At 45.1% G+C, this 24,136-nt stretch overlaps 1 protein-coding gene across 2 annotated transcripts in view; it reads right to left on the reverse strand.

The window, feature by feature from the left end:
- Positions 1–848: 848 nt before the first annotated feature.
- LOC115529545 (pyruvate carboxylase, mitochondrial) overlaps positions 849–24,136 on the reverse strand; it is a 268,651-nt gene continuing 245,363 nt past the window's right edge. The window contains exons 24-28 of one of the 2 annotated variants that reach the window (XR_003973581.1): positions 23,658–23,731; positions 17,338–17,478; positions 16,685–16,786; positions 14,618–16,320; positions 849–863 (exon numbers count right to left, since the gene is read on the reverse strand). Coding sequence is in view for 1 of the 2 variants with exons in the window: in XM_030338305.1 (XP_030194165.1) it covers positions 16,168–16,320; positions 16,685–16,786; positions 17,338–17,478; positions 23,658–23,731 (470 nt within the window). In the remaining variant the exon portion in view is untranslated. Of the gene's footprint in view, positions 864–13,166; positions 16,321–16,684; positions 16,787–17,337; positions 17,479–23,657; positions 23,732–24,136 lie in introns of those variants that run through there. The other variant, XM_030338305.1, reaches the window with a different exon arrangement.

Here is a 24,136-nt window from a genome sequence, read left to right on the forward strand (position 1 = left end):
GATGGAGTCGAGAAGATGTCTGGGATGGAATAGTGAACAACCCCGGGCCTATTTTTTCAGTGTCTTCACCCGATTCAGCTTCACGTCTCGTTGTTTTGGTTTTTTTGTCATGACAATGTTCCAGCATGGTTTTCAATCAACAGCTTTGAATAAATGACAAAACCCAGCATGTCTCAGTCTCAGGCTGGAACCATTTCAATAAGAAGTTCAGACGGAAAATAGGAACACCTTTGCAGCTCGCCTCGATAGAACGACTCCAGAAAATAAGAGCACAAAGGTTTAATTAGCATATATATCATTCAACAGCGGAAAAATCTGTGTTTCTTTCAACTCACGCCTCCTCTTGTTGCAGACAAATTCCTATAGTGTGCTGGGAAATTTAACACCTACGAAATTATTGCTTATGCAACAGCACATGATTTGTTCAGATATGGATCCACAAATAGTGTGATTTATTCAACTTGTATAATATATGTAATTTCTGTGTATTAGACAAGATGAGATTATTTAGGAAGTGACGTGTTTGCCTTTCTTAATTTATCAAATAATATTCTTAGTAATTCTTGCTTAATAAGGACGTGTGTTATAGTGATGTGGAACCGTTGGAAAGGTATTTCTCACAAAGCAACATGATGCTATGTTTAAAAGCACTTAAAGTGTTCCCAATGTTAAGCCTTGTTCATTATTCATTATAGGGCCTGTGAACAGTTGCCTACATATAGGTCTCCAAAGGATACACTGCACAATATCTAATCTCATCTGGGGTAATCTCTCTTTACAACTGTGAGTGCTTTGAACCCTGAATTCACTCACATGCCCGCACACGCACGCGCGCACACGCACATGCACACACACACACACACCTATGGCTATATCAGACAGCATCAATCTTTTTCTCAGCATCAAGCATCAAAGTTTTCCCTGAGCTGTATCTTTCAGATTCCCTTCCAGACTCTCTGTCTCTCACACACTCACACACACACGCGCAAACGCACGCGAGCGATTATCTTAATGAGTTTGCATAATTTACACTGATCAATTCTGGCCCATAGCATCAGTGTGTGTGTGTGCGTGTGCGTGTGTGTGTGTGTGGGTGGGTTTGCGTGTGCATGTATGTTATTTGTGGCTCATGCAGCTATGGTACACCAGATGGTTTTAAGTGTGACCCTGCTGTAATTCCTTAACCTGTGATTTAGGCCCACGTATTCAAGAGAAATTTGCCCTCTCACACAATTTATAAATGTCACCTGGGTCACGTTAGTTGCCATTTAAAAAAAGTGTCCAAATTACAGCAGTTTGACAGGACTTTCATTGAATATTTGTTTGGGGTGATGTGCTGTGAATTATTTAGTGCTGAGTTGAAGTCCTGTTTGTGAACACAATGCTGTCTTCTTGTAAGGAGTCGCTTTGGGAGACTAACGTCAGGGTGTTCGTTTGGAAGGGGCGATTCATCCTGACTCGTGGGATATCTACGTAAGTGGAAAATGTCCTGCGAGCAGGTCAATATCATGAAATAAACCACTTCAGGATTATTCAAGATGGTTTTGTATCATCCTGAGGGGGTTCATTTTACTATAATGACCGGATCACTGTAGGCATACTTTGTCCTGTTTTTTATCACAACTACTTATTAAAGAAATCAATAATCTGACACAAAATATAACAGAAAAAACAGATTTTATTGATTGAAAAAATATATTGCATTGCTCCCGCTAAGAAAAGTTAGCCAGTTATATGCTATGGTTATCAATAGCGTCCATTGCAACGGTCGGCTATTCAGAAATAACCGACCGTAGAACGCTGTAATTGGACCAATGAGAATAGAGTTGGCTTATTTAACAAAGCTGCGTAATACTTTGCATTAATGAACTAAATGTAGGTCAAGCGATTATCTCCACTTACTTCTCTTATCTGCAACACCGCTGGCCCCCCAATCCCTGGCCTCATCCCCACTTATCTTAGCGTCACACACTTAACACACTTCATCACAATTGGGGACCGTTGCATGAAAAGCCGTGCGTGAGCTAAAAAGTTTTTTCTTAGTCCAATCGAATCAAACATCTATTAAACGCTCCAGCTCTCTAACGTTCTGTCAGAAGGGACACATGATGTACTTCATACCTGCTCTCTGCTGCTTGCCCAGGTTTGTATAGTATTTGGTGAGTCTCCTGAAAATGGCTTCCGCGCCCCACGGCTAAGTCGTTTTTACCGCTTTCCCCGTCATCATAAACACAACAGGTGCACATTGTTCAAACCACGGCGCGACCAGATGGTTTGCTCAGCGAGCTACCTCTGCTTTTCAACATCTCCATTAGGCCTCCTTGCAATATTATTCATGTGGGAAGTGAGACTTGGCATGTGGATTAGCTTTCCTTTTTGTAGTCATTCAGCAGAGGCTTTTACCCACAGCGAGTGCAGATGAATGTCGTTACGGAGCAGGTAGGGGTCAGGTGTGGTAAGCATTTGACCGTTCAAGACCCCAGCTTAATGTCGATGTTGCCTGTGTCGAGATGTAGATCAGACATGATTTTGAACAGGTCAACCCCTCTCGCGGTCTACGCACGTTCAGAAAATGGGCAGCTGGTTATCCATTGAGTTCCATTATACTCCAAACTAGTGTTTAGCTGCACCTATAGCTGGGTCTTGATTTGTCCAACGCTAATAAGCGGCTACAAACAGCCCTGGCTAGGTGGTTTCCTCCAATAGTTCCAACAAACAAACAAATCCAAAAGTTTCAATCATATGTTTACACGCCAACGTGCATGCTCAAAGACGAAAAGACTGAGAACCCAAGTTCGATTTTTTTTTCGAAGATATGGGCTGCTTTTTTGACGGTTTGATAATTCAGGATTTTGAGTTTGGAGCAATATTTCCATAGGTCGCCGGGGTTAGAGTAGGAGGAGTAGTTTTTGTTTTTTGAACTAATTTGAAAGCAGCCTAAGTATTCTGTGACTGCACACGTATATCCGTGGAGGGTCTCCCCCGGGACTGAGAGGAGAGCAGGTCGAGTTCTTGAATGTTAATCGTCCTGGTCGTCCGTGGTGAATATTGGATCCAACTGTTTTTTTATTGCTCCTCTGACCCACAGGTCGAGAAAGATGTGAAATCTTGTGTTCAGTTGGCAGCCTCTAGTATGTACATTCTTACAACCAGGACATGACCAATCTGAAGGCTGCATTCCAAACAGTTCAAAAACAACCATGCCTACCCACCGCGACTCATTGAAATTGTTGAGTTGCACTGCACTCCACACACATTGACATTATAACATACCTTCAACGCAGTCACCGCAGGGCCGTTTATAGGGGGACGTGAACGGATAGAACCCTGCTAGTAGGAGGAGGAAGGTTGAGAATGTTGTCTCGCCATCAACTGCTTAGGAAGGTACCAGAGAAGAACGAGAGAGCAGAGAATAACAGCTCCGCTAAGCAATGCTTACTAAACCCCAGAACCCCTGATTTCCATATCTAATGCTAAGCTAGGCTAGCATTAATTTGGCCGATGTGTTGCATTTCTTCTCCACAAGCCTTTGGTGAAGTAGTCGCTTTACAATTATAGGATTTAACTTCGATTTGAATTATACTTAATTGATCCCGAAATATAAATTCTGTTTACTAGTAGGCTACTGTACTAAATAAATACCTTTAACTAGATGACAACCTTTATCTAAATGACAACCTTTATCTAGATAGTTACCTTTATAGAGATACATACCCTTGGATAAAACATATGTTTATCGAGGATCATACCTATATCTAGATACACACCTTTATCGAGATAATAAATACCTTTATCTAACATATTTTTACCTAGATAATACATACATTTATCTAGATGATACCGTTTTCTAGATACATAACTTGATCTAGATAATACATGCCTTTACCATACCATATCTTTGCTCCGAATTCCTACTGCGCTCCTCATTCCTCAAGTCTTTGAGCATGTGCAGTGGCTTGTAAATATAGATTACAGCTGGGTTTTTCAGCCACTATTGCGGAAAACTACCTAGCAAGGGCAAAATGCTCTAACTTATGTTGGACAAAGCTAAACATTCGCTTGTCAGAGGGAAAATCAATCAATCAGTCAATGCAAAAACATCACTCAACACACCGTTGAATGATGAAGGCTATTTCTGCAATGACTAAAAAGCATTGCAGTCTGATGATCGATCAGTGATATCAATCGTGAGATCGGTTAAATCACATCCTAAATTTAAAAAAAAACACTGCCTTGACGATATTGGAGCTGAGAATGGTCTCTTAAAATGTCTCGCTGGGCTGCTCTCAGCACACAGGCTACAGCGGCCTTCTGCATTCATCGAGTGGATAATCACCATTCATCACACCATCTAATCTGGGCTCCTTGTTATATCCACTGATACTCTTTGTTGTTTTTTTGTCAGTTCCTACAGGGATTTTGCTGCCAAATATAAAAGGTGTTTTTTGGCCGCTGTGTGATAGCCGTGTGTGTGCGTGAGCGTGATAGATTGAGACGTCAACGAGGACAAACGATATCTGTGGAAGCGTGTGAGGGAGACGGAGAGGAAGCGAGGGATGGGAGAGTGAAAGTGGGAGAGAGAGAGAGAGAGAGGTTTCGAGAAAGGGAGGAATGGCGAAAAAGGGAGAGGGGGTGGGAAAGAGATGGGAGGGGGGGGGTTGGGAGAAACAGATGGGAGAGTTATTGTGCTCTTATGTTTATGTTGCCACGGTAACGGCGTAATAACGAGACACAGACAGTAGCCACTTGCCGTGTCATGATGACCAGTGTGTGCGTTTCACGCGTTGAGGAGAGTGGCAGTTCTTTATTCACACTCACCGTCTCCTGTCTTGGTCCTTTTTATTTTAAGGCATTTAAGCCAAAACAAATTTGCATGAAAGGGCTGTTTGGAACGGGATGTAAACCTTTGATCCTTGGTTATACGACGCGTCAAAACACACTTTGAAAGTGGCCATTGGGGGGGGGGGGGGGGGGTTATTATATACTGGGTGTAACGCCAGGATAATAACAGTGCTAGTGTCAAACCCATATAGGCCTCCTAGTAACAGCCATACCAATAACTCTCAGAACGCAACAGCTCAAAACAAACAAAACCCTTGAGGCCTGACAGAACCTGTCTCATTCCTCTTCCCCGGTCTCGCTCAACGCTCGGCGGATCGTTACTGAAACACATCGTTTTGTTCCCCCCACCCCCCCGTGGACCCGGGAGCCCACAGAGTCAGCGTGGCCTGCGCTACAAAGAGCCTGTCACGAGATGTGTCTAAGGGCCTGTAACCCCTGGCGCTGCACGAGGCAGGGCTGTTTATAGGCGCCTGTGGATGGACAGACCGCCCACAGTGGCCCCCCACGGCGTCCCCCCAAAGCCCCCTGCTGGTTTGTGGAGAAAAGGTTGAGAATGTTATCTGGCCACCGACTGTTTAGGAAGGTACCGGAGAAGAACGAGAGAGTACAGAATAACCCAAACGCTACCAAATGCTTACTAAACCCCAAACCCCTGATTTCCATATCTAATGCTAAGCTAGGCTAGCGTTAATGTGCTGACGTGTTGTATTTCTACTCCACAAGTCTTTGGTAAAGTAGTTGCTAAAGTAAAGAAGTCGATAAAAAAAAAGTCGTGGACTTCTTTTTACCAGTCGTGTACCAGATATACTGTATACCTTTACCGAGATAACTATTTTGAAACATACCATTATCTAGATACATACATTTAACTAGATAAAAGTATTTATTTAGTAAAATAGCTAGATACACACCATTATCTAGATTCATACCTTTATTTAGGAACCTCTATCTAGATAATGGTATATATCTAGATAAATGCCTTATTATACACACTTTTATCTAGATACACCAATTTATCTAGATAATACATACCGCTATCTCGAGTTAATACCTTTATCTAGATAAATACCTCTATCTAGAAATGACATACCGCCATCTAGATATATACCTCTGTATAGTACAAATGAGGGCAGGTAGTACAACTCTGAAGCCTGAGGTGAAGATGAACCCTTCGCAAACCCTTTTTATCCAAAGCAGAGCTAGCGATGAAGAGGAGCGAGGAGAAGCCATGCAGCAGGAGTTGAAGAGGTCCTAGGAGAGGCCATACTTAAAAAAGCAGCCTGGAGTGCCGGCGGGCCCACTCGAGGGATGGAGCGGGAGCAGGTGGATCAAGATGACTGACAGGCAGTGTGACTGACAGATGTATCCACCTGCCTCCCCCCTCGTCTGACAACTGCCCACCCACCCCTCACACCCCTTGTTCAACCCCAGAGGATTAAGGGGGGGGAGGGGGGGGGGGATCGGCCGAGCAAGCAGTCGAGGGATTACGGCAACGGAGGCAGCAGAGAGGGGATTACAGCGGAGAGGAACTCGCACCTCAGGAAGCAAAGCCCTCCCCCCTCCTCCCCCTTCCTTCCCCCCTCCTCCCCCTTCCTTCCCCCCTCCTCCCCCCCTCCTTCCCCCACCTCCACCCCCCTTACTTCCCCATCCTCCCCCCCGATGTCAGAGGCTCGACCACGGGGGGTAAGGAGTTGGGGAAATATGGCTGGCCTCGCAACTTTCTTGTTCTTGTTGTTCTTCTTGAGGTTGGTGCTCTCTGGCTTCCCTCCGCACGGCACAGCAGGGAGGAGCGACTGCACTTCACAAAGCGCAAAGAGGAGGTGGATAAAAAGGGATTGAGCAAAGGAGAGCAACAGGAAAGGGGAAGGGGAAACGATGTGGTGGTGGAGCGCTGGCGCACAACAGCGGGAACATCCTCATGGAGTCGGGGAACATCCCACTTCGTCGGCGCTGGATCGCATTCAAATGTGTGTATTTGTATTCGGTTCACATGCTGTACAGAGAACAGATGAAAGAGAAAACAAGGTCCTGAATGTTGATTCATCTGCTTCTAATAACGGGTTGGTGATTAAATAATCATGAAGAGAACATCAGGGACGTTTTGTCCTTTAATGGTGATCCGTCACCCACATTGACACCTGTGGGATTTCTCTTCGGGTGAACAGCGCGAGTTCTGCCCTGGAATATAAGCAAAACTTTGGCCAATGTACAAGCTAATGTTGAAACTGACACATTGTGGTAGTTGGAACTAGGCCAAAGGTCATACACATGTTAACCGATTGACTTCGGAAACTTTTAGGCTACACTGAAGCTCTGCCGTAAACGTGTCGGAATCTGTGGCCTTCGGGGGGGATAAGAAATCGCTGACGTCCACGCAGCAATCCTCAGTGATCATAGTAGTTTTGCTTTTTTGGTTATCAAATTTTTTTTTGATAACCAAACAAAGATCACTTGCTCAGAAATACGATTATCCAAAGCTTTCAAATTATGGATTCGGTTGGGTCTGTTCTGATTGTGAGGCATTCGAATCGATGGACTGACGCGTGAAAGGTCGCCATGGTCATGTCCAGTACTTTTCCTTTCAATAAACACAGTCAGTCAACCTTGGTTTGTTTTAGCTCCCCGACCTCTGAACCTCAAATAAAGTTTCTGCTGACAAAAATTGTAATAGTACAACCCAACTTTTTAACAAATGAATGACAAAATGGCAAAATGGATTTCGAAAAGTTCAAGGAAGTGATTCTATATTCTTTCATTTCAACCAGCAAAATGAAACCAAAGTCCAAAGACTTATTGCTACTATTTCAACTTAGATTTCCTCTCCCAATATGTCCTTCATTATAAGGAACATGTTAAAGAAAATAATCCTAATAATAATTATAGATTGTAGGCCTTCATAGATGTGGTCATAAGGATTGTGGAACGGAGACAAATGTCTCAGTCTTTCAAAAAGGATAAAAGTAATCGATTAATACATTTTTAAATAGCAAAGGTTTTAGGTTGCTTATGAATATTCATTTTGAGAGAGTTGGTAATGAGTCTCATGTCTATGTGACTCGCCGAGCTAAGGTCTTTCTATCTACTTTATACATAAGGAGGCATGGCCGATTATAAACAATAGTCAACACAATAAAGAACAACTCCCTGTTCAAGTAGTTTCTTCGGCTACAAGATAGTAAACACATCATAGTAAACCATTGGACATGTAGGTAACTGCCAAATAATTTACTAAAGTAATCCCATTTATCATGACAAGAAAAGGCAAAATATCAATATGTCCAACAGAAATAATAACATATTTGTTGATAGATGCACTGCGAAACCACCAAGTCATCATTTCAGAAATCAGGTCACCTTATTGGCTGCGCCAAGAGACCTCACCTCCTCTAAACACGATTTGATAGGATGGGGTCTCCAGGACATCTGGGGATTGGCTAAAGAAGAGCAGCTCTGTTAAAAGTAATCCTAGAGGCAATAAGAATAAAGATAACAGTGCTCATTACATTAGCCCGGGAACCTTAGCCAGGCTCCTGTCTGGGCAACGATCTGTGGATAATGTGCGTCTAAAGGGCGCGTGTCTGTCCTTTCCTAACAATCATACCCAGCATATTACAACTGCATATTGCCCCAATAATGGCCACTTGGTTTATTGAATCAATAATCATCAGGATAACTGTTAGTCTGAGGAATATATAGCCAAAGCAGGCAATGTAATAACACCCTTATGGTGGGAGCTGGTAATAAACTGTTCAATAAAACTAAATTGGCTTGAGTGTAAATGGGTTTAGCGCTTGATTAGTCAGTACTTTATCAGATAAACTGTAGGGGTTTTAAACGACAGCTGAATGAAACAGACAGGCAGGCCATTTCTGAGGCCTTGTCATGATGGTGTGTACCAATTATTTTGTTGTGGAGCTACAAAACCAAAGGCTAATTCCCAAATGCATTAGTACACTGACACACTCACTCAATGGAGAAGGATTGAGGGTTAAGTGTTTTTGACTTAATATTAGTGTCTTTTGATGCATAAAATCATCGCAGGTACCCTGGAGGGTTTGTTGTTAGCGATCACAAAGATTCTCGTCAAGTGAAGATCACGACTCCAATACGTTTGAATGCAAGTGAAATAAATTACCTTGGCAGCAACATTGTAAAGGTTGTGCTTGAAGAATTATCAATAGCAGAATGGTGCTGTGCGAGGGAAAGGATTAGAAAACCTTCCTTGGTCGTCTCTGACTACTGCAAATGTCTGAGGCTGCTTGCATCGTGATAGAGTTAGAAGTGTTTAACATAAAATCAAGATATTTTAAGATTAAGGAGAGATTTTTCTTTAACACTACAAAAAACACTGCTTTCCCATGCAATTGTACACCCAATCAACTCATTGTAAAGGCTGAAGTCATTTGGTAGTCTTTTTAGATGTGTGATTCATAATGTAAAGTATGACCTCTGACCAGACGGTCAGTCACTACGGTGTTATTGCCAGAGCAGGGAGAGCTGTTGGACATCAGATCTGGAGACCTGTTTTCAATGTCCTGCCAAGGCGAGTCTCCTCGCATGGAAACCTAAAATCACCCTAGGCTGCTTTGGTCTGGTCAAAGGTTATAATAATATAACTATAGCCCTGGAGTCTAATAGAAACCTACTGAAGTCTATTATACAACTAGAATGTGTTTGGTCCATAGATAGTATATAAAATGGATGTAGCATCCGAGCAGATCTCAGGTATTCCAACTGCATCCAATTCTCTTGGCTTATGAGCGTCGCCATCTTGTCATAGTTCGACTCCGCCTCATTTCCTCTAACCAAAAAAAGGCATTGATGTGACGTCGGGGGGAGGGAGATACGCCCACCTAGGTGACGTACACCGAATTAGCTCGTGGCTCATTCGTTTTTAAACAATCGGTTGGTACAGTTGACCGCAGTGCAAGGCATCTTGGCACCGGAATGAACAATAGGAATAATAATGGCTTGAATTTATATAGCGCTTTTCTAGACAATCAAAGACGCTTTTACAGTGAAGGGGGAACCTCACTAGCCACCACCAGTGTGTAGCACCCACTTGGGTGATGCACGGCAGCCAATCTGCGCCAGAACGCTCACCACACATGAGCTTGAGGTGGAGAGTAAGGGGATTAATGAGTCAGCCAATTATACAGGAGGATGATTAGGGGGCCAGATTGAATGAGCCTGGTTGGGCCAGGACACCGGGGAAACCCCTACTCTTTTGCGATAAGTGCCCTGGGATTTTTTATGACCTCAGTGAGTCAGGACCTCGGTTTTACGTCTCCTCCGAAGGACGGAATGAACGCAGTCTAGGTCAAGACGACGGAGATAGCATGCTAATCCTGAAAACTAGCCTCCGAGGCGAGGTGAGGGTCAGCGGCTAGCTGTCACTCAAGACAGAGGCCACGCCCCTAATTATTCATACGTTTTAAGTTTTTAACCTCCAATAAAAGAAGAACTAGCCTGGTGGGGGTACGAACTAAATAGTTGTAAAATTCGGCGGGAAAAAACGCCAAATCTGGCAACACTGCCTGCACGTCCTTCACACTCTAACATCAGTGTAAATCATGAGACCATCTGAAAACAAAGCTGATATGGAACATAAACTGTGATTCTGAAAAAAGTATAAAGGTAATCTAAATTCGTGTGTGTTGATTTTTTAAAGGGTTTGAACGAAGGTTAACGTTGAAAATTGACAAAGTTAGGATGTCTGAAGTAGTTGAAGGGTTATCCACAGAGCCGTCTGCCTTCTCTTTTTATTTTACATTGTAAAAAAAAAAATGCTGAAAAAGCGTAATAGTTTAAAAAGTTGAAAGAGTTGAAAAACGCAGAGAGATAGCCATCTTTTCGTTAAAGACCTGGACGTTTTGATAGTTGAAGGGTTTCTGTAGCTGAAAGTATGCAGGAGCAGTTTAAAACAGAAAAACAGAATAAAGAAAACTTAAGAACGGTAGATGTGCTTGCAGTAGCAACCACACTAATAAAGAAAACTTAAGAACAGAAGATGTGCTTGCAGTAGCAACCACACTAATATAGTCTGCAATAGAGCTTAAGAAAATCCAATGTAAAAATACGAGTATAGAGCTACTACTATAGATCTACTAGACGTCTACTATATAACTAGTATACTCTACTATAGAATTAGTAGAGGCACTGTTAATAACTAGAACACTGTTAATAACTAATATGGATCTACAGGAATGTACTCTAGAACTAGTACAGTCTACTATAGAACTATTAGAGACACTGTTAGTTCCTACAACTGATCTACATAATGGACTATAGAACTAATACACTCTACTATAGAACTAGTCGATTCTAATATAGATCTGTCTAGAGACTACTATATAACTGGGGGAGAAACCATAAAGACTCAATCAACACCTCAACCATCCCCCAGAGAACTGTACCACACTTTAAATAATGAGAAAATGATGGTATACAAAGATAGGTTGGTTATTTATAAGTGCTTGTGTAGAACTCTTTCCTTCCCCGGCGCCTCTCTGTCTCGGAGGGAACGTGAGCGTTGTGACCAGCGTTTCTGAATCTTCACGCGAATCCTTGGTCACCATGGCGGCGAGGTACCAACATACATTTAGGGGCCTCTGTTTCCCAGAGGGGGCGACACCCACTCTAGCTTCACAGTGCTTGATGTTGCCATAAATGTATTCCCTCCCATGTACAGTAGAATAGGGTTATTCATGCGCAATGAGCAACAGAAACGCTTTTTCATTTTTTTTTACGAAATCTGCTGATCCATGTCAACTCTTCAAGGGTTGATTTCGTGTCACCACGTGTGAGTGTGATTAGTGCCCGAGTGACATTTATATATACATTTAGATGTTTAGCAGATGCTTTTACAATAAGAGACATCACTAGTTGGCGTGTCCACCTAGATGTATGGTGGATAGATCAGTCTACCAGCTTACCCAGTGGAATGTAGCAAATGTCGCTTATCTATCCATCATACATCTAGGTGGACACGCCCACTAGTGATGTCACTTGGGCACAGGGAAAGGCAAATTTTCAAACGGCTTGTGTGTATGTGGAGGATGGCTGGTTGAAGGAACCTCACCAGGCCCAAGCCAGATGAGTGGACTCTGAGGCTGGGTGAGGCTGTACATGCTTTGTACATTGAGCACAGGTTAAAGCAGCCATCCACCGCACACACTCAGGTAAGATCTCCAGTATGGCAACATGGAATGCCAGCGTCATCTATCATTGCCTGCTAACCTTACAATAAAGGAGCATTCAACACACCAGCCTGAATCCTTTGTCTGGAGGAGCCAGTTGATGTCACCTGACATTGCTCCCATGTTTGTGTCACCTAACATAAAAGACTGATTAGTCTCTCCCTCCTGAACACTTAAAGACCTGACCACTTTGCAAGGACAATAGGCCTCATTCATATTGCAAACCAAAGTGTGCCAAATCTGAATATTTTACTCATACATGACTTGGATTCCGATTTTGTGGAAACAGCACAAATCACATGAATCTCACCTATAAATTTGGATTTGCAATCTGACCTCTAAATTTAGATATAGGTCGGATTCAGCTTCTTTGGATCACAATCCAACTCTGGCATCATTCTGGTCATTCTGGATTCGTCACAATTCCGTGCCGTCCACCTATTCAGTGAACAGAAATAGTGTCGACAGCTGTGATTAAAGTCAAGGGAGAGATAGTGACAATAGTCGTCAAAGTAGTAATGTTTGATGGAGAATAATAATATTATATTGCTCTTTTATCAGCCGATTCGTCACCCACAAGGAAGTGACGCTGCTAGTCTGCAATTATTAAACTCTGCAATTTAATATATATATTTCTACCGCTTTTGAAAAGAAAATGAAATAACGAGTGATGCGCGTTATTGTTCTTTGGCACTTGCGGTTCAATTCAAACTGTGACCAGTTCAAAGTTCGTTGATATTGGCTAAATTTAAAAAATAATGTCAACAGAAAATATAACGTACAGAATATGAGCAATAAATCGGAATCAATCACATGCAGTGAGAATGAAGCCATATCAGAAACGCTGTAAACCGGATCCCACATGGAAAGAACACAATAAAGGTAATTCTATTGTTTATTGACGGAAAATTTTACGTTTTTGAAGGTTGAGCGGAAACAGGATAAAGTAGGGAGAGGTGTCTTTAACTTATTCCAAAATACAGAGAGAGGCTAGCAGGAAAGAAGTAATCTTATTGTGCCTACAAATAACCATCAATCTCTGAACAATTCTGTAAATTGAATGATGATAGCTGGTTTTATTAAAGTTGTGGTTATCCATCGAGGGATGAGCGAAAACACAAAACATTCAATAAGGGTCAACTTTATTAGAACTTTATTGATTACGATTATATTCAGTTAAGACAACATTTAGCACTTTCATTCCACCCTGTAATAATTTCATTCTCCCTTTTCATTGCCCTGCTATCTAGAGCTAATCATACTGTACATCTGACCCGAGGTCAAACTAATGTAAACTACCAACCAAAATTAGTATTTTCTATAACAGAAGTTGGTCTAAGATGTTAAGACTAAGTAATTTAACAAAAAATCTTGGAAAAAAACACTTTGGAAAACCTCATGGACCTCAGTTCCCCCCAATTCGGAGTTGACATTTGACAAACCCAAAGAGCAAGTGTAAATAAACAGTTGGTTCACTGTAAAAACAAACAGAAAAAGTCAAAAACCATAGATCTTCTATTCATATCCTGCCCTATTTTCACATCCACAAAGCACAAAGACACAAAACAAGAGGTCCCCATCACAACCTCGCGGCCGTGAGAAAGCGAACATTTAAGCGCCACTCTTAAGATACACGAGCGACTACGTGCTCGTGGTACGTTGTCACGAGTTGCTTCATGCGCCACTGCAGCCTTAGTTTACGCTCCCATGTGGGAGATCTTTTGCGTTATTGCGTTTAAGTAGGAAATGTGCAAATGCGCAGGGATGAGTTTGATAGAGAAGGGGGTGGGGGGGGGGGGGAGATGATTCAGCGAGGGAGAGGAGGAGAGAGGAAGCGAGGAGCGATGTCTCAGAGAACGACCGTCAGGTGCTTTTCAGTGAGAGGAGGGAACAACTGTAGGCGGCGAGGAGGCCTTCTCTTTAACAAGGTTATGTTTGTGGGAGTACTCAATGGCTTTTACCATCAATATAAGAAGGTCACCAGGCTAGGCCAACACCTTCCAGCCATCACACACTCCGTGGTAAGTAAGGGCCAAGTGTTTTTTAGTCTTCAAAAGGGTCCTCCAAATTCCTCAGCACAATGAATGAATGGCCACACCATCTCAAGTTTTGGTTTGGGTTTAGACACTCGCATAACCTAAACACAGCAACGTGAATACCACACACGAACAGTTTAAACGAGGAGAGACGTGAGCTCAATGTCAAACGACAAAGTGTCAAAACAAGGTACATTTTGTGCTTGGTTTCCATGGTGACTATACCACACTTAAAGTGTCGATGTTTTTGTGCTTGTGTGCGTAATATTTTTTAGCCGACGCTTGCATTTATCTTCGCCTGTGAGCACACTGGTGTGTGTGTGTGTGTGTGTGTGTGTGTGTGTGTGTGTGTGTGTGTGTGTGTGTGTGTGTGTGTGTGTGTGTGTGTGTGTGTGTGTGTGTGTGTGTGTGTGTGTGTGTGTGTGTGTGTGTGAGAATATTTTACGTCCACCAGACTGGGTTGTAAATTTAATGAAGTTTGTGTGTCAAACAAACGATAACATTCCCTCTGCTGTTTTGGGTTAGCAAAGATGTAGTCACACACACACACACACACAGACACATACACAGGTGGCGTATCCCAGCCCCCCGGGGCTCATTAGTGTGGCTGATTTCCCATCGTTTGATGGAATTAATTGATAAATTAGTCAGAGAATGAGTCAAACACAGCCCCACAACACGCCGTCATTAGGCCACAGTTAATCCCTTTCAAAGCCGTTCAATAAAGCTGTTGGACCAAAACAAGGACGGCCGTCCTTCCTTTGAGCTTCTAACTTCAACGTTTTCTCTTAACGCAGACTTTTCATTGCCCCCGTTTACGGTGCCTACCGTGTTTAAAAATGCAATTTTATCTTGTGTGTTTACGGTCCTGGTGGAATTAATATGAGTCTGGAATCAACAAAGAAGACGTTCCACACCTTTTAACGGGAACCCCAGACGAGGGGACTCAGAGACAGATGGTGGACAGACGAGTCCCTAGCCATCGTTAACTCCTTCCGATGGTATGTTTCTGAACGCGTTAGAAGTTGGTGGAAATCGAGAAAATATTACAAACTCCCTCCCTCCCTCCCTCGATGTGTTCGCAGCCTTTGACGATAAGTTAAGGACAGTGAATTCAACAATTTTAAAAGAAAAACCGTACATGTTTGCAGAAGAATTGAATAACTAATATCTATGAGATGATTTTAAAGACAAAAAAGTGAAACATAACGTGAACATGGGTTTCCCAAACCCTAGGCAAAATAGTTCTTTCTAATCCTTGTGTTGCCCCTCCCCACAGTGACTAATGGTCCTCCTCAAAACATGTTGGCCTTTCACTGTTTTCTTCAATTGCTGGGTCAAGAGATATTTCCATTCTTGGTATATGAATGGAAACAGCGAGGTAACAGCGTAGCGATTTTATAGTCTTGCGTTAGTGTTAAAAATACATTTGTTGGACAACGTAAAGGGCTAAATCATGGAATGTTGCGAAAGTAGCGTTTTAATTAGTGTTGAAATTACATCTGGCTCTAAAGGAAAACAAAAGTAACGCAGAGTTAATTTATCTTACTAGGAGGACTAATCGGCACATTTCAGATTGGATTGGACTTCAAACTAAAGTCGTCTAATTTGCACTTGGATGGCGTTGTGGGGGCTGAGATCGATGCAGAAGTCCTGGGGAAGGCATTAAGGGGTATTAATGTTAACACACCACCGCTCGCATCTGCCGTCTCCGACACAACAGGGATGGCTGGGAGAGACCTTCGGCTGTATTTATTTCCCCCTTGTTTCTCCTCTCTTTTAAAGAACAGACTCCAGAATGTCAAGAGTTCTCTCCCCTGCTACCGGCCCTGCCCTTTTCCCCCACGCGCTCGCCGTCAACTCCATCAGCCCATCTACACACACCAACCGCCTCAAGCTCAAACTAAATCTGATTTTTACATCTCCACCCCTCCCCCCTCGGTTTCACCCTCCACTCTGTCCACACGTCCGCCTCTCTCTCTGGTATCAAAATGTCACCCGGCCCCGCCTCCGCACACACCCACACTCTGCTCCCCCCTCCACCACCTCCTCCTCCTCCTCCTCCTCCTCCTCCGTCGCCGTCTGTCGTCCTACTCCTCGTCAATCTCCAGAATGAGGTCGTCACCCTCCAGGGAGGAGTCGACCGTGGCGTGGAGGGCCTTGACGGTGCCGGCCAGGGGGGAGTTGACCACCGTCTCCATCTTCATCGCCGACAGCACGCACAGGGGCTGGCCCTTCTCCACCTGAGAGGAAGAGGAAGAGGTGAGGAGGAGGGAGACAAGGGGGGGGGGGGGGGGGGGGAAGGAGGAGAGGGTGACAACGGGGTGGAGGACGAGAAGTATGAGAGGGAAGGCAGGAAGGAAGGAAGGAAGAGTTGATGAGGAAGAGGAGGGGAAAGTGGGGGATGAGATGTAGCGAGAAGAGGCGGCGGGGGCCGACAAGGAAGCAGGGGAAGAGGAAAGGGTAAGGAGGAGGAAGAGAGGAGGAGGTGAGGAGTTGGAACAGGAAGTGGGGCTGAGGAGCAGGAGGCGGGGGGGATGTGGAGGAGAGAGGGAGGGGTGAGGGGAAGACGAAAGGGGGGCAGCTGGGTGAGGACGTCGTACTGACCTTGGAGCCAACTTCCACTTTGAGCTCCAGGACCTTGCCCGGCATGGGCGCGCCCACCTGGCCCTTGATGGACTTCTGGGCCTTGGGGTGGAACTTCATCTCCTGTGGGGAGGGAGAGAGAGGAACACCATGGACCGCCGTGTCAGCGACCCCCGACCTCCGCTAGCCCCCCGACCCCACGCCCATACATCCATCAGCGCGTCCACCAAACAATCTGCCCAAAGACCACTCCAATCCCGCCATCTGTTATTACCAATCTGACTCAGTCGGTCTGTTCATGTTGTGTCGATCCTGCTCCCAATCAGTTTGGTGCTCAGAGCAAAACATAGTAACCTCCCAGAGGCGTCTTCACAAACACTTCCTCCCAGCCAACTCTTGCCACCCATCCTGGTCTTCAGCCAGGTTCATCCACCTTCGCCCGGTCTATTCATCCATCACGGCCTGCCATCCTCTCCCCAGCTTCATCCATCCATAACAGTAATTCATCGATGTGTAAAGAGCTTTTCAATTCGATCAGTCTCAAAGTGCTGTCAAGGCCTCAAACCGAACACCCATCCCTTCACCACTTCGATTCATCCTCAACGCTCCAAATGCCTCTCCACCCTCTCCCTCTCTCCATGTCCAGTGCCTTCCCACGTCCACCTCCACCCTACCTTCATGGCCACGGTGTCCTTCACCAGGACGGAGCGCAGCTGCCCGTTGAGCTCAAAGAACACCTCCCTCTGGCCTGCCTTGTTGAGGTCTCCCAGGGCAAGGGCCTTGATGTGGAGGGTCTTCCCCCGCTCCAGCTCCACCTGAGAGAGAGAGAGAGAGAGAGAGAGAGAGAGAGAGAGAGAGAGAGAGAGAGAGAGAGAGAGAGAGAGAGAGGGAGAGGGAGCGAGAGAGAGAGAGACAGAGACAGAGAGAGAGAGACAGGGACAGAGAGAGAGAGAGAGAGAGAGAGAGAGAGAGAGAGAGAGAGAGAGAGAGAGAGAGAGAGAGAGAGAGAGAGAGAGAGAGAGAGAGAGAGAGAGAGAGAGACAGGGACAGAGAGAGAGAGAGAGAGAGACAAAGAGAGAGAGAGACAGAGAGACAGAGAGAGAGAGAGACAGAGAGACAGAGAGAGAGAGAGACAGAGAGAGAGAGAGACAGAGAGACAGAGAGAGAGAGAGAGAGAGAGAGAGAGAGAGAGAGAGAGGGACAGGGACAGGGACAGGGACAGAGAGAGAGAGAGAGAGAGAGAGAGAGAGAGAGAGAGAGAAGGAGTGGGAGAGAGAGAGAGAGACAGAGAGAGAGGGAGAGGGAGAGAGGGAGATGTAGAGGGATGGTGGAGTAAAAAAGGATTAGGTGGTGCCTTCACTCTGTTGAACATTTTTCTTCCAAGGCAGCGATCTAGCCTGGACACGTCAATTTGTCTGACAGCATTTCGGCAACTGGAATATTTCACATTTGTATGAACACCTCAAAAAGTGAAAGAAACAGACACAGTACCAAAGTACTACACAACTTGCAAAAAAGCCCTTACATTTCCCTCTACATTCCTTTAGAACATATGTCAAGCGCCGGAGTGAAGGTGAAAACAGTGAAGGTCATGGGAAATTGAGTTTTTATTGTTTGGCGCCAGAATGCCTGCACTCGTCAGAAGCCCCCCGGTGAATGCATTAGACTAATTGAGCTGGGGTCCGTGGGCGCGTGGCCCAAGGTTAAAGACCCAGGTAGCTATTGTAGATCGGCATTCTGTAAAGAGGAAGCTAAAACCAACGCTTGGATGCTGTTTTGCCGTCTGCTCGAAATTGACTTAAAAGCAACCTCGACGCTGACGATCCACTCGATGGTTATCCATTAAGCGGGCACACGGTCCCCTCTCTCCCCGTATTGGGGGCTTTAATTTGCCCGTTTACCACTTTGCGCCGTTTAGCAGAGTGCTCCATTGAAGGTGAATTCAGATCCAGGTGATTTAGGAAGGAGTGTCTGGTACACTCACAGGTCAGGGCGAGGCAGTTCACCCGGGGGTACTCATCATAATACCGCTAAATCCACAGGTACATTGTGCTCAATCGCTCCATGGCGCCGCTTACAAACACACACACACACACTAGCGGGGAGCCACGTGAAAGGGTGTGAAACGGCGTGAAGCGGCGTGAAATGGCGGTAACATCAAAGGGTTAGAGGAACTCTGAGGCAAGCAGGGCCCGAGCCGCGTGGAATCAAACGCCCGTTACATTATTTTGACACATTATCCGCTAAGTTGAACGCGCAAGGGACACAATAAACACGCGTGTTTGTGGAGATCGTAAAAAAAAAACGCAAATCGTATACAAAGCCGTAATCCGATTTGGTCTCAAAGGCAGAAGGAAAACAATTTTATATGTTACAAAGAACGCCGCACCGCACACGACGCATGGAGGGGAGTGTGCAGCAAGATTAAAAAGCTAGACATCAAAGAACAAGATGGGCGAAAAAAAAAGAGAAAAGATAAAAGGATCCAGGGAGGAGGAGGAGGAGAAGGAGGAGGAGGCGGAGGAGGGACCAAATGACAATCAGGGGAAGGAATGAAGGAGTGTGTTTGTTCCTCAACTGCCATTTGCAGCTCGATATGCTGAAGGACATCACCGTCTGTCCACCGCCAGTACGCAGTAACGCACAACTCAGCTGTGCGTGGATGTGTGTGCTCGCGTTGTTTCCACGGTAGGTGCACCTCTGGTTGAACCTATGGTCCCAGCTGTGGCCGTGCATTGGACTTTTCCCCCCCCGCCCCTCTCCCACCTCTCATTCATACGTATCATCCTCACGGATTCATTCCAAACGTCGTCCCTGGTAACATCTCTGCGATCCCTTAACTCTCCTCATCCCTCCATCACTTCCCTCTCTTGCAATATCCCTTTCCCATCTCCATCCCTCTACCCCTTAACTCCCTCTTCCCTCTCTCTCTGTCCCTTCCTCCCCATGTATCACCCTCTCTATCCATAAACTATACCGTGTATAATATATATATATATACGTGTCTCAGTCTCTTCTGTGTCTCTATCCCTGAACTCCATTTCTCTCCCAGAACCCACTCCCTCCCACCCTTTGTCTCTCTCTATCCCTAAACTCTCCCTCTCTCTCCCTTCCCTCTCCATCCCTCTCTCTCTTGTGTCCATGGTTACTATAGCCATGGCGCTGATGTGAGTGGAGAATACCCGTCAGTCGGTCAGGACCATGACTCTATTCTGATCCCCCACTCCCACCCCCTCTCCCTCCCTCCTACTTCCCCTATGAACGTTGCAGACTCACTTTAGCCTTCCTGTTGCCGATTCTCCCCAAATAAGGTCCCTCTTAAAGGTGTATACACACGTCTGAAGGCATACATCAGCAGGGGGGGCTGAACTTAATAGCATGGTTTTAATACAATGGAGTAAATCTATGTGTTGTTTGTTGTCACCCTGGGTAGCCCAGTGATGACAAAACAGATTGATCCACATGTCCATATCACAATGCCAGAGTAACAAGCAGCAGAAGCCAACCTGTGAATTTAAATCAATATACCACGTCTGCTTCATTTAAAATCAACAGTGGCTTAAGAATCTTTTCATTTAGTTTACTTACCTAAAGATATTTAACAATTATTTGCCGAAGGCGAAGTGAATAGTGGGGAATTGCCCGCTATTCCAGACTATTCACGGAGCCTGAGATGTAGCATTTGCTAAATACATACATCTATACATACACACATACATATATATATGTCTATATGTACATATATATATATATTTCTATATGTATAATTATATAGACATAAATATATATATATATATATATATAGTAGAGTTGTCAGTTAAACGCGCTATTAACGGCGTTAACGCAAACCAATTTTAACGGCGTTATTTTTTTTATCGCGCGATTAACGCAATTATTATATTTCAAAAAAATAAAAAATATTTTTTTTTTTTTTGGCTCAAAACAAAGAAGCAGTAGCCTGACTGCTATTTTCAAATGACATTTGTTCAAAGCAGTCGTTTAATTGCACTACAGGCTCTTTTTTTGTATCGTCCTGTTTTGATCAGTATATGCCAATGTTGTTATCAATAAAAAATCATTTGCACAAGGCAAGCCGATGCACTTCACCATGTTGATAAGATAATTAAAATGAGAAGAATTAAGGGACAAAAAAATCAAGGGATATTTAGCAGAGAAAAATAATTTGTGATTAATTGCGATTAATCGTGAGTTAACTATGACATTAATGCGATTAATCACGATTAAATATTTTAATCGCTTGACAGCTCTAATATATAGACATATATATATCTATGTCTATATATATACACATACAGTATATAGACATGTATACAAAGTCTTTACTGGGTTGACAGTGGTCTGAAATAGAGTAGAGACATGCATGGTATGAATGGTACAACCGGTCCGTTCCGGCGTTCCGGATCTGATGGGACTCGGATCAGCATAACAAACGTCAACACACAAGCCTCGCCTCGCCTTCAATTTAATTGAGTTCAATTATTGAGGATGACTGTTGGCGTGCATAAGCATACAAGCGTGGCGGCGGCGGAGAGAACGCAGCGAGGGTACGTGCCGACGCGCAGTGCAAGCGGAGAGGAGGGGGGTCCGACTCAAAGCGGCATTGTCCCCGACACGCTTCCCAAGCGGCAGCTCTAGCCGTGAATTGACCCTTATTTTAAACCTCGTTCCTTGACTGCGATAATGTGCAAGATAAAATGACGCGTATGAAAAGTACGTATGAATAGGGCACTTTGAAATAATTGCAGGATTGCGCCGTGGGAGTCGGTGATCATGCAATATAGAGCACGACAAGCTGCCGCCTATAGGAGTCCAGTGCCTGTTCAACACCGCCAAGCCACTGATTGCATGGTGCTATCGATGCGAGTGTTCCGGAGAGCAGCTCCCCGCCAAGCATGAAGTCAATTGGAAGAGTGGGTTGTCACGGAAATCAAGGGACAGATGTGCATACAGAGACTCTTCCATTAATAGGAACCAGTGAAGTCCCTGCTCGGAACGCGCCACTCCGTCCTCCCATATTGTCAGCGCTCCACGGCCAACGCCCGTTCCGTCGACCTCTTGCGAGACACCGCACTTCCTTCGGAGTCCTCTGTGATACGAGCGCTAAACGTGAAGTCGATCGGATTAACGGTTGTCTGGATAACCCAAGGACCGACACACAGCGATCCCTTGAAATATAGTCGTATACACACACATCTCAAATGGATTGTATACACCCTCAGATGAACAATAGAGTCTTTATTGACAGGGAGCGTTGAGCTGGGGGTCGGAGCCAGGTTTGGAGCGCACGGCTCAGTTCTGATTGTGAGCGGAGACATTAAACACAAACGTCTGAATATGCCGTCGTATTGAACCTGGAGGAAGGTGCCTTCTGGGTAGAGGCAGCGGTGTGTGTGTGTGTGTGTGTGTGTGTGTGTGTGTGTCGGAGTGTCATTAAAATCCAATGAGAGGAATCGATGCCGGGGAACAAAGAGAGCGCTATGACTCAAGAAATCCTAGCAGACTCTTGTGGAGAGCGAGTGGGAGAGCAGGTGGAGGAGAGAGAGGAGGGGAGTGAGGGGGAGAGAGAGAGGGGGAGAGAGACGAGGGGAGTGTGGGGGAGAGAGACGAGGGGATTGAGGAGGAGAGCGAGGAGGAGAGCGAGGAGGAGAGAGGAGAAGAGAGAGGAGGACAGCGAGGAGGAGAGCGAGGAGGAGAGAGGAGGAGAGAGAGGAGGAGAGCAAGGAGGAGAGCGAGGAGGAGAGAGGAGAAGAGAGAGGAGGACAGCGAGGAGGAGAGAGAGGAGGAGAGAGAGGAGGAGAGCGAGGAGGAGAGCGAGGAGGAGAGTGAGGAGGAGAGCGAGGAGGAGAGAGGAGAAGAGAGGAGGAGAGAGAGGAGGAGAGCGAGGAGGAGAGCGAGGAGGAGAGAGGAGAAGAGAGAGGAGGACAGCGAGGAGGAGAGCGAGGAGGAGAGAGAGGAGGAGAGCGAGGAGGAGAGCGAGGAGGAGAGCGAGGAGGAGAGCGAGGAGGAGAGAGGAGAAGAGAGGAGGAGAGCGAGGAGGAGAGAGAGGAGGAGAGCGAGGAGGAGAGAGAGGAGGAGAGCGAGGAGGAGAGCGAGGAGGAGAGCGAGGAGGAGAGAGAGGAGGAGAGCGAGGAGGAGAGCGAGGAGGAGAGCGAGGAGGAGAGCGAGGAGGAGAGCGAGGAGGAGAGCGAGGAAGCAGTCAACACGGGGAAACGCCCGGCGCCACGGCCCCCTTTAACAACACCAGGACTTCTTTTTGGAGCCCTTTCCTGAATAAGTCATGATTAGCAGAGGAACGTTTTAGAAATGCTTCTTGAAAGCGAGCAGTCAAGGGCGTTTACAGCTGACGAGCGGCCCGGGAAGCTAAATATATTATGCGGTAGAACGACAATTATCATTATTAATATGACTTTTAAACCAAGGCCTCGGTGTTGGAATAGCAGTAAATGTCAAAGGCTCAGACTACTCGCATGTGAAACTATTAGACAAACCTTTTTCCTCTCAAAGAGGAACGTAGCTAATAAAATAATATTCCCACTTTGCACTTTATTTCGTTTGGCGGTTTTCCTCCAAACGAAAATCCTTGGTTAAAGTCCTTGCTTAAAGACCTGCAAAAACATATTTTGTTCAGTAGTATTGACTGTGCCAACACATCCCAGAAGCGTCTATACACATACACCTCATGGACAACATACACGTCTATGTGAATGGACTTGTCCCGCGTCATTTGCAGTCACCCCCCCTTTTCCCAGTTGCCTAGTGTTGACAGCCGACCCAGGACTGATGGTCAGGACCAGTCGTGCAGCAGTGTGTTCCGCTGAAGTCGGCCCCCCACTTTAAAGTGGCAGAGTAGGAGGGGGCCTAAAGTCCAAACATATTTCTTGAACCAACTACCTTCTAGTTGACTGCCTTTACACTGACCTCATTGAAAAATACATGAAAAGGATATAGAGATTATGCATATCGTTTTTCCTACCTCAAACTCCTCAGCGATCTTTGGTCCGTCCAGGAAAAGCCTTGTGTTCAGGCAGTCGACTGGGCCGAAGTTAGCTACACAGACAGACACAGAGAGAGAGAGAGAGAGAGAGAGAGAGAGAGAGAGAGAGAGAGAGAGAGAGAGAGAGAGAGAGAGAGAGAGAGAGAGAGAGAGAGAGAGAGAGAGAGAGAGAGAGAGAGAGAGAGAGAGAGAGAGAGAGAGAGAGAGAGAGAGAGAGAGAGAGAGAGAGAGAGAGGGTTAGGGCAGCCATTCAATAACAACACTCAAAACACAAATATATTCAACACTATCCTTAAAAAGTATAAGAAACCAGTGCATTGATCTTTTGAAGAGTTCTCTTCTTTGGAGTATTTCCATGTCCGATTGTATAAATATATATGCAGTCATAACTACAGATGCATTCAAATGAACAGCTTTAATAATTAATTTGAGTTCAAATGAAGTTTTATTAAAACAAG

This window comes from Gadus morhua, chromosome 17 (genome assembly GCF_902167405.1).
Source record: "Gadus morhua chromosome 17, gadMor3.0, whole genome shotgun sequence".
In the NCBI taxonomy this organism is placed as follows: domain Eukaryota; kingdom Metazoa; phylum Chordata; class Actinopteri; order Gadiformes; family Gadidae; genus Gadus; species Gadus morhua.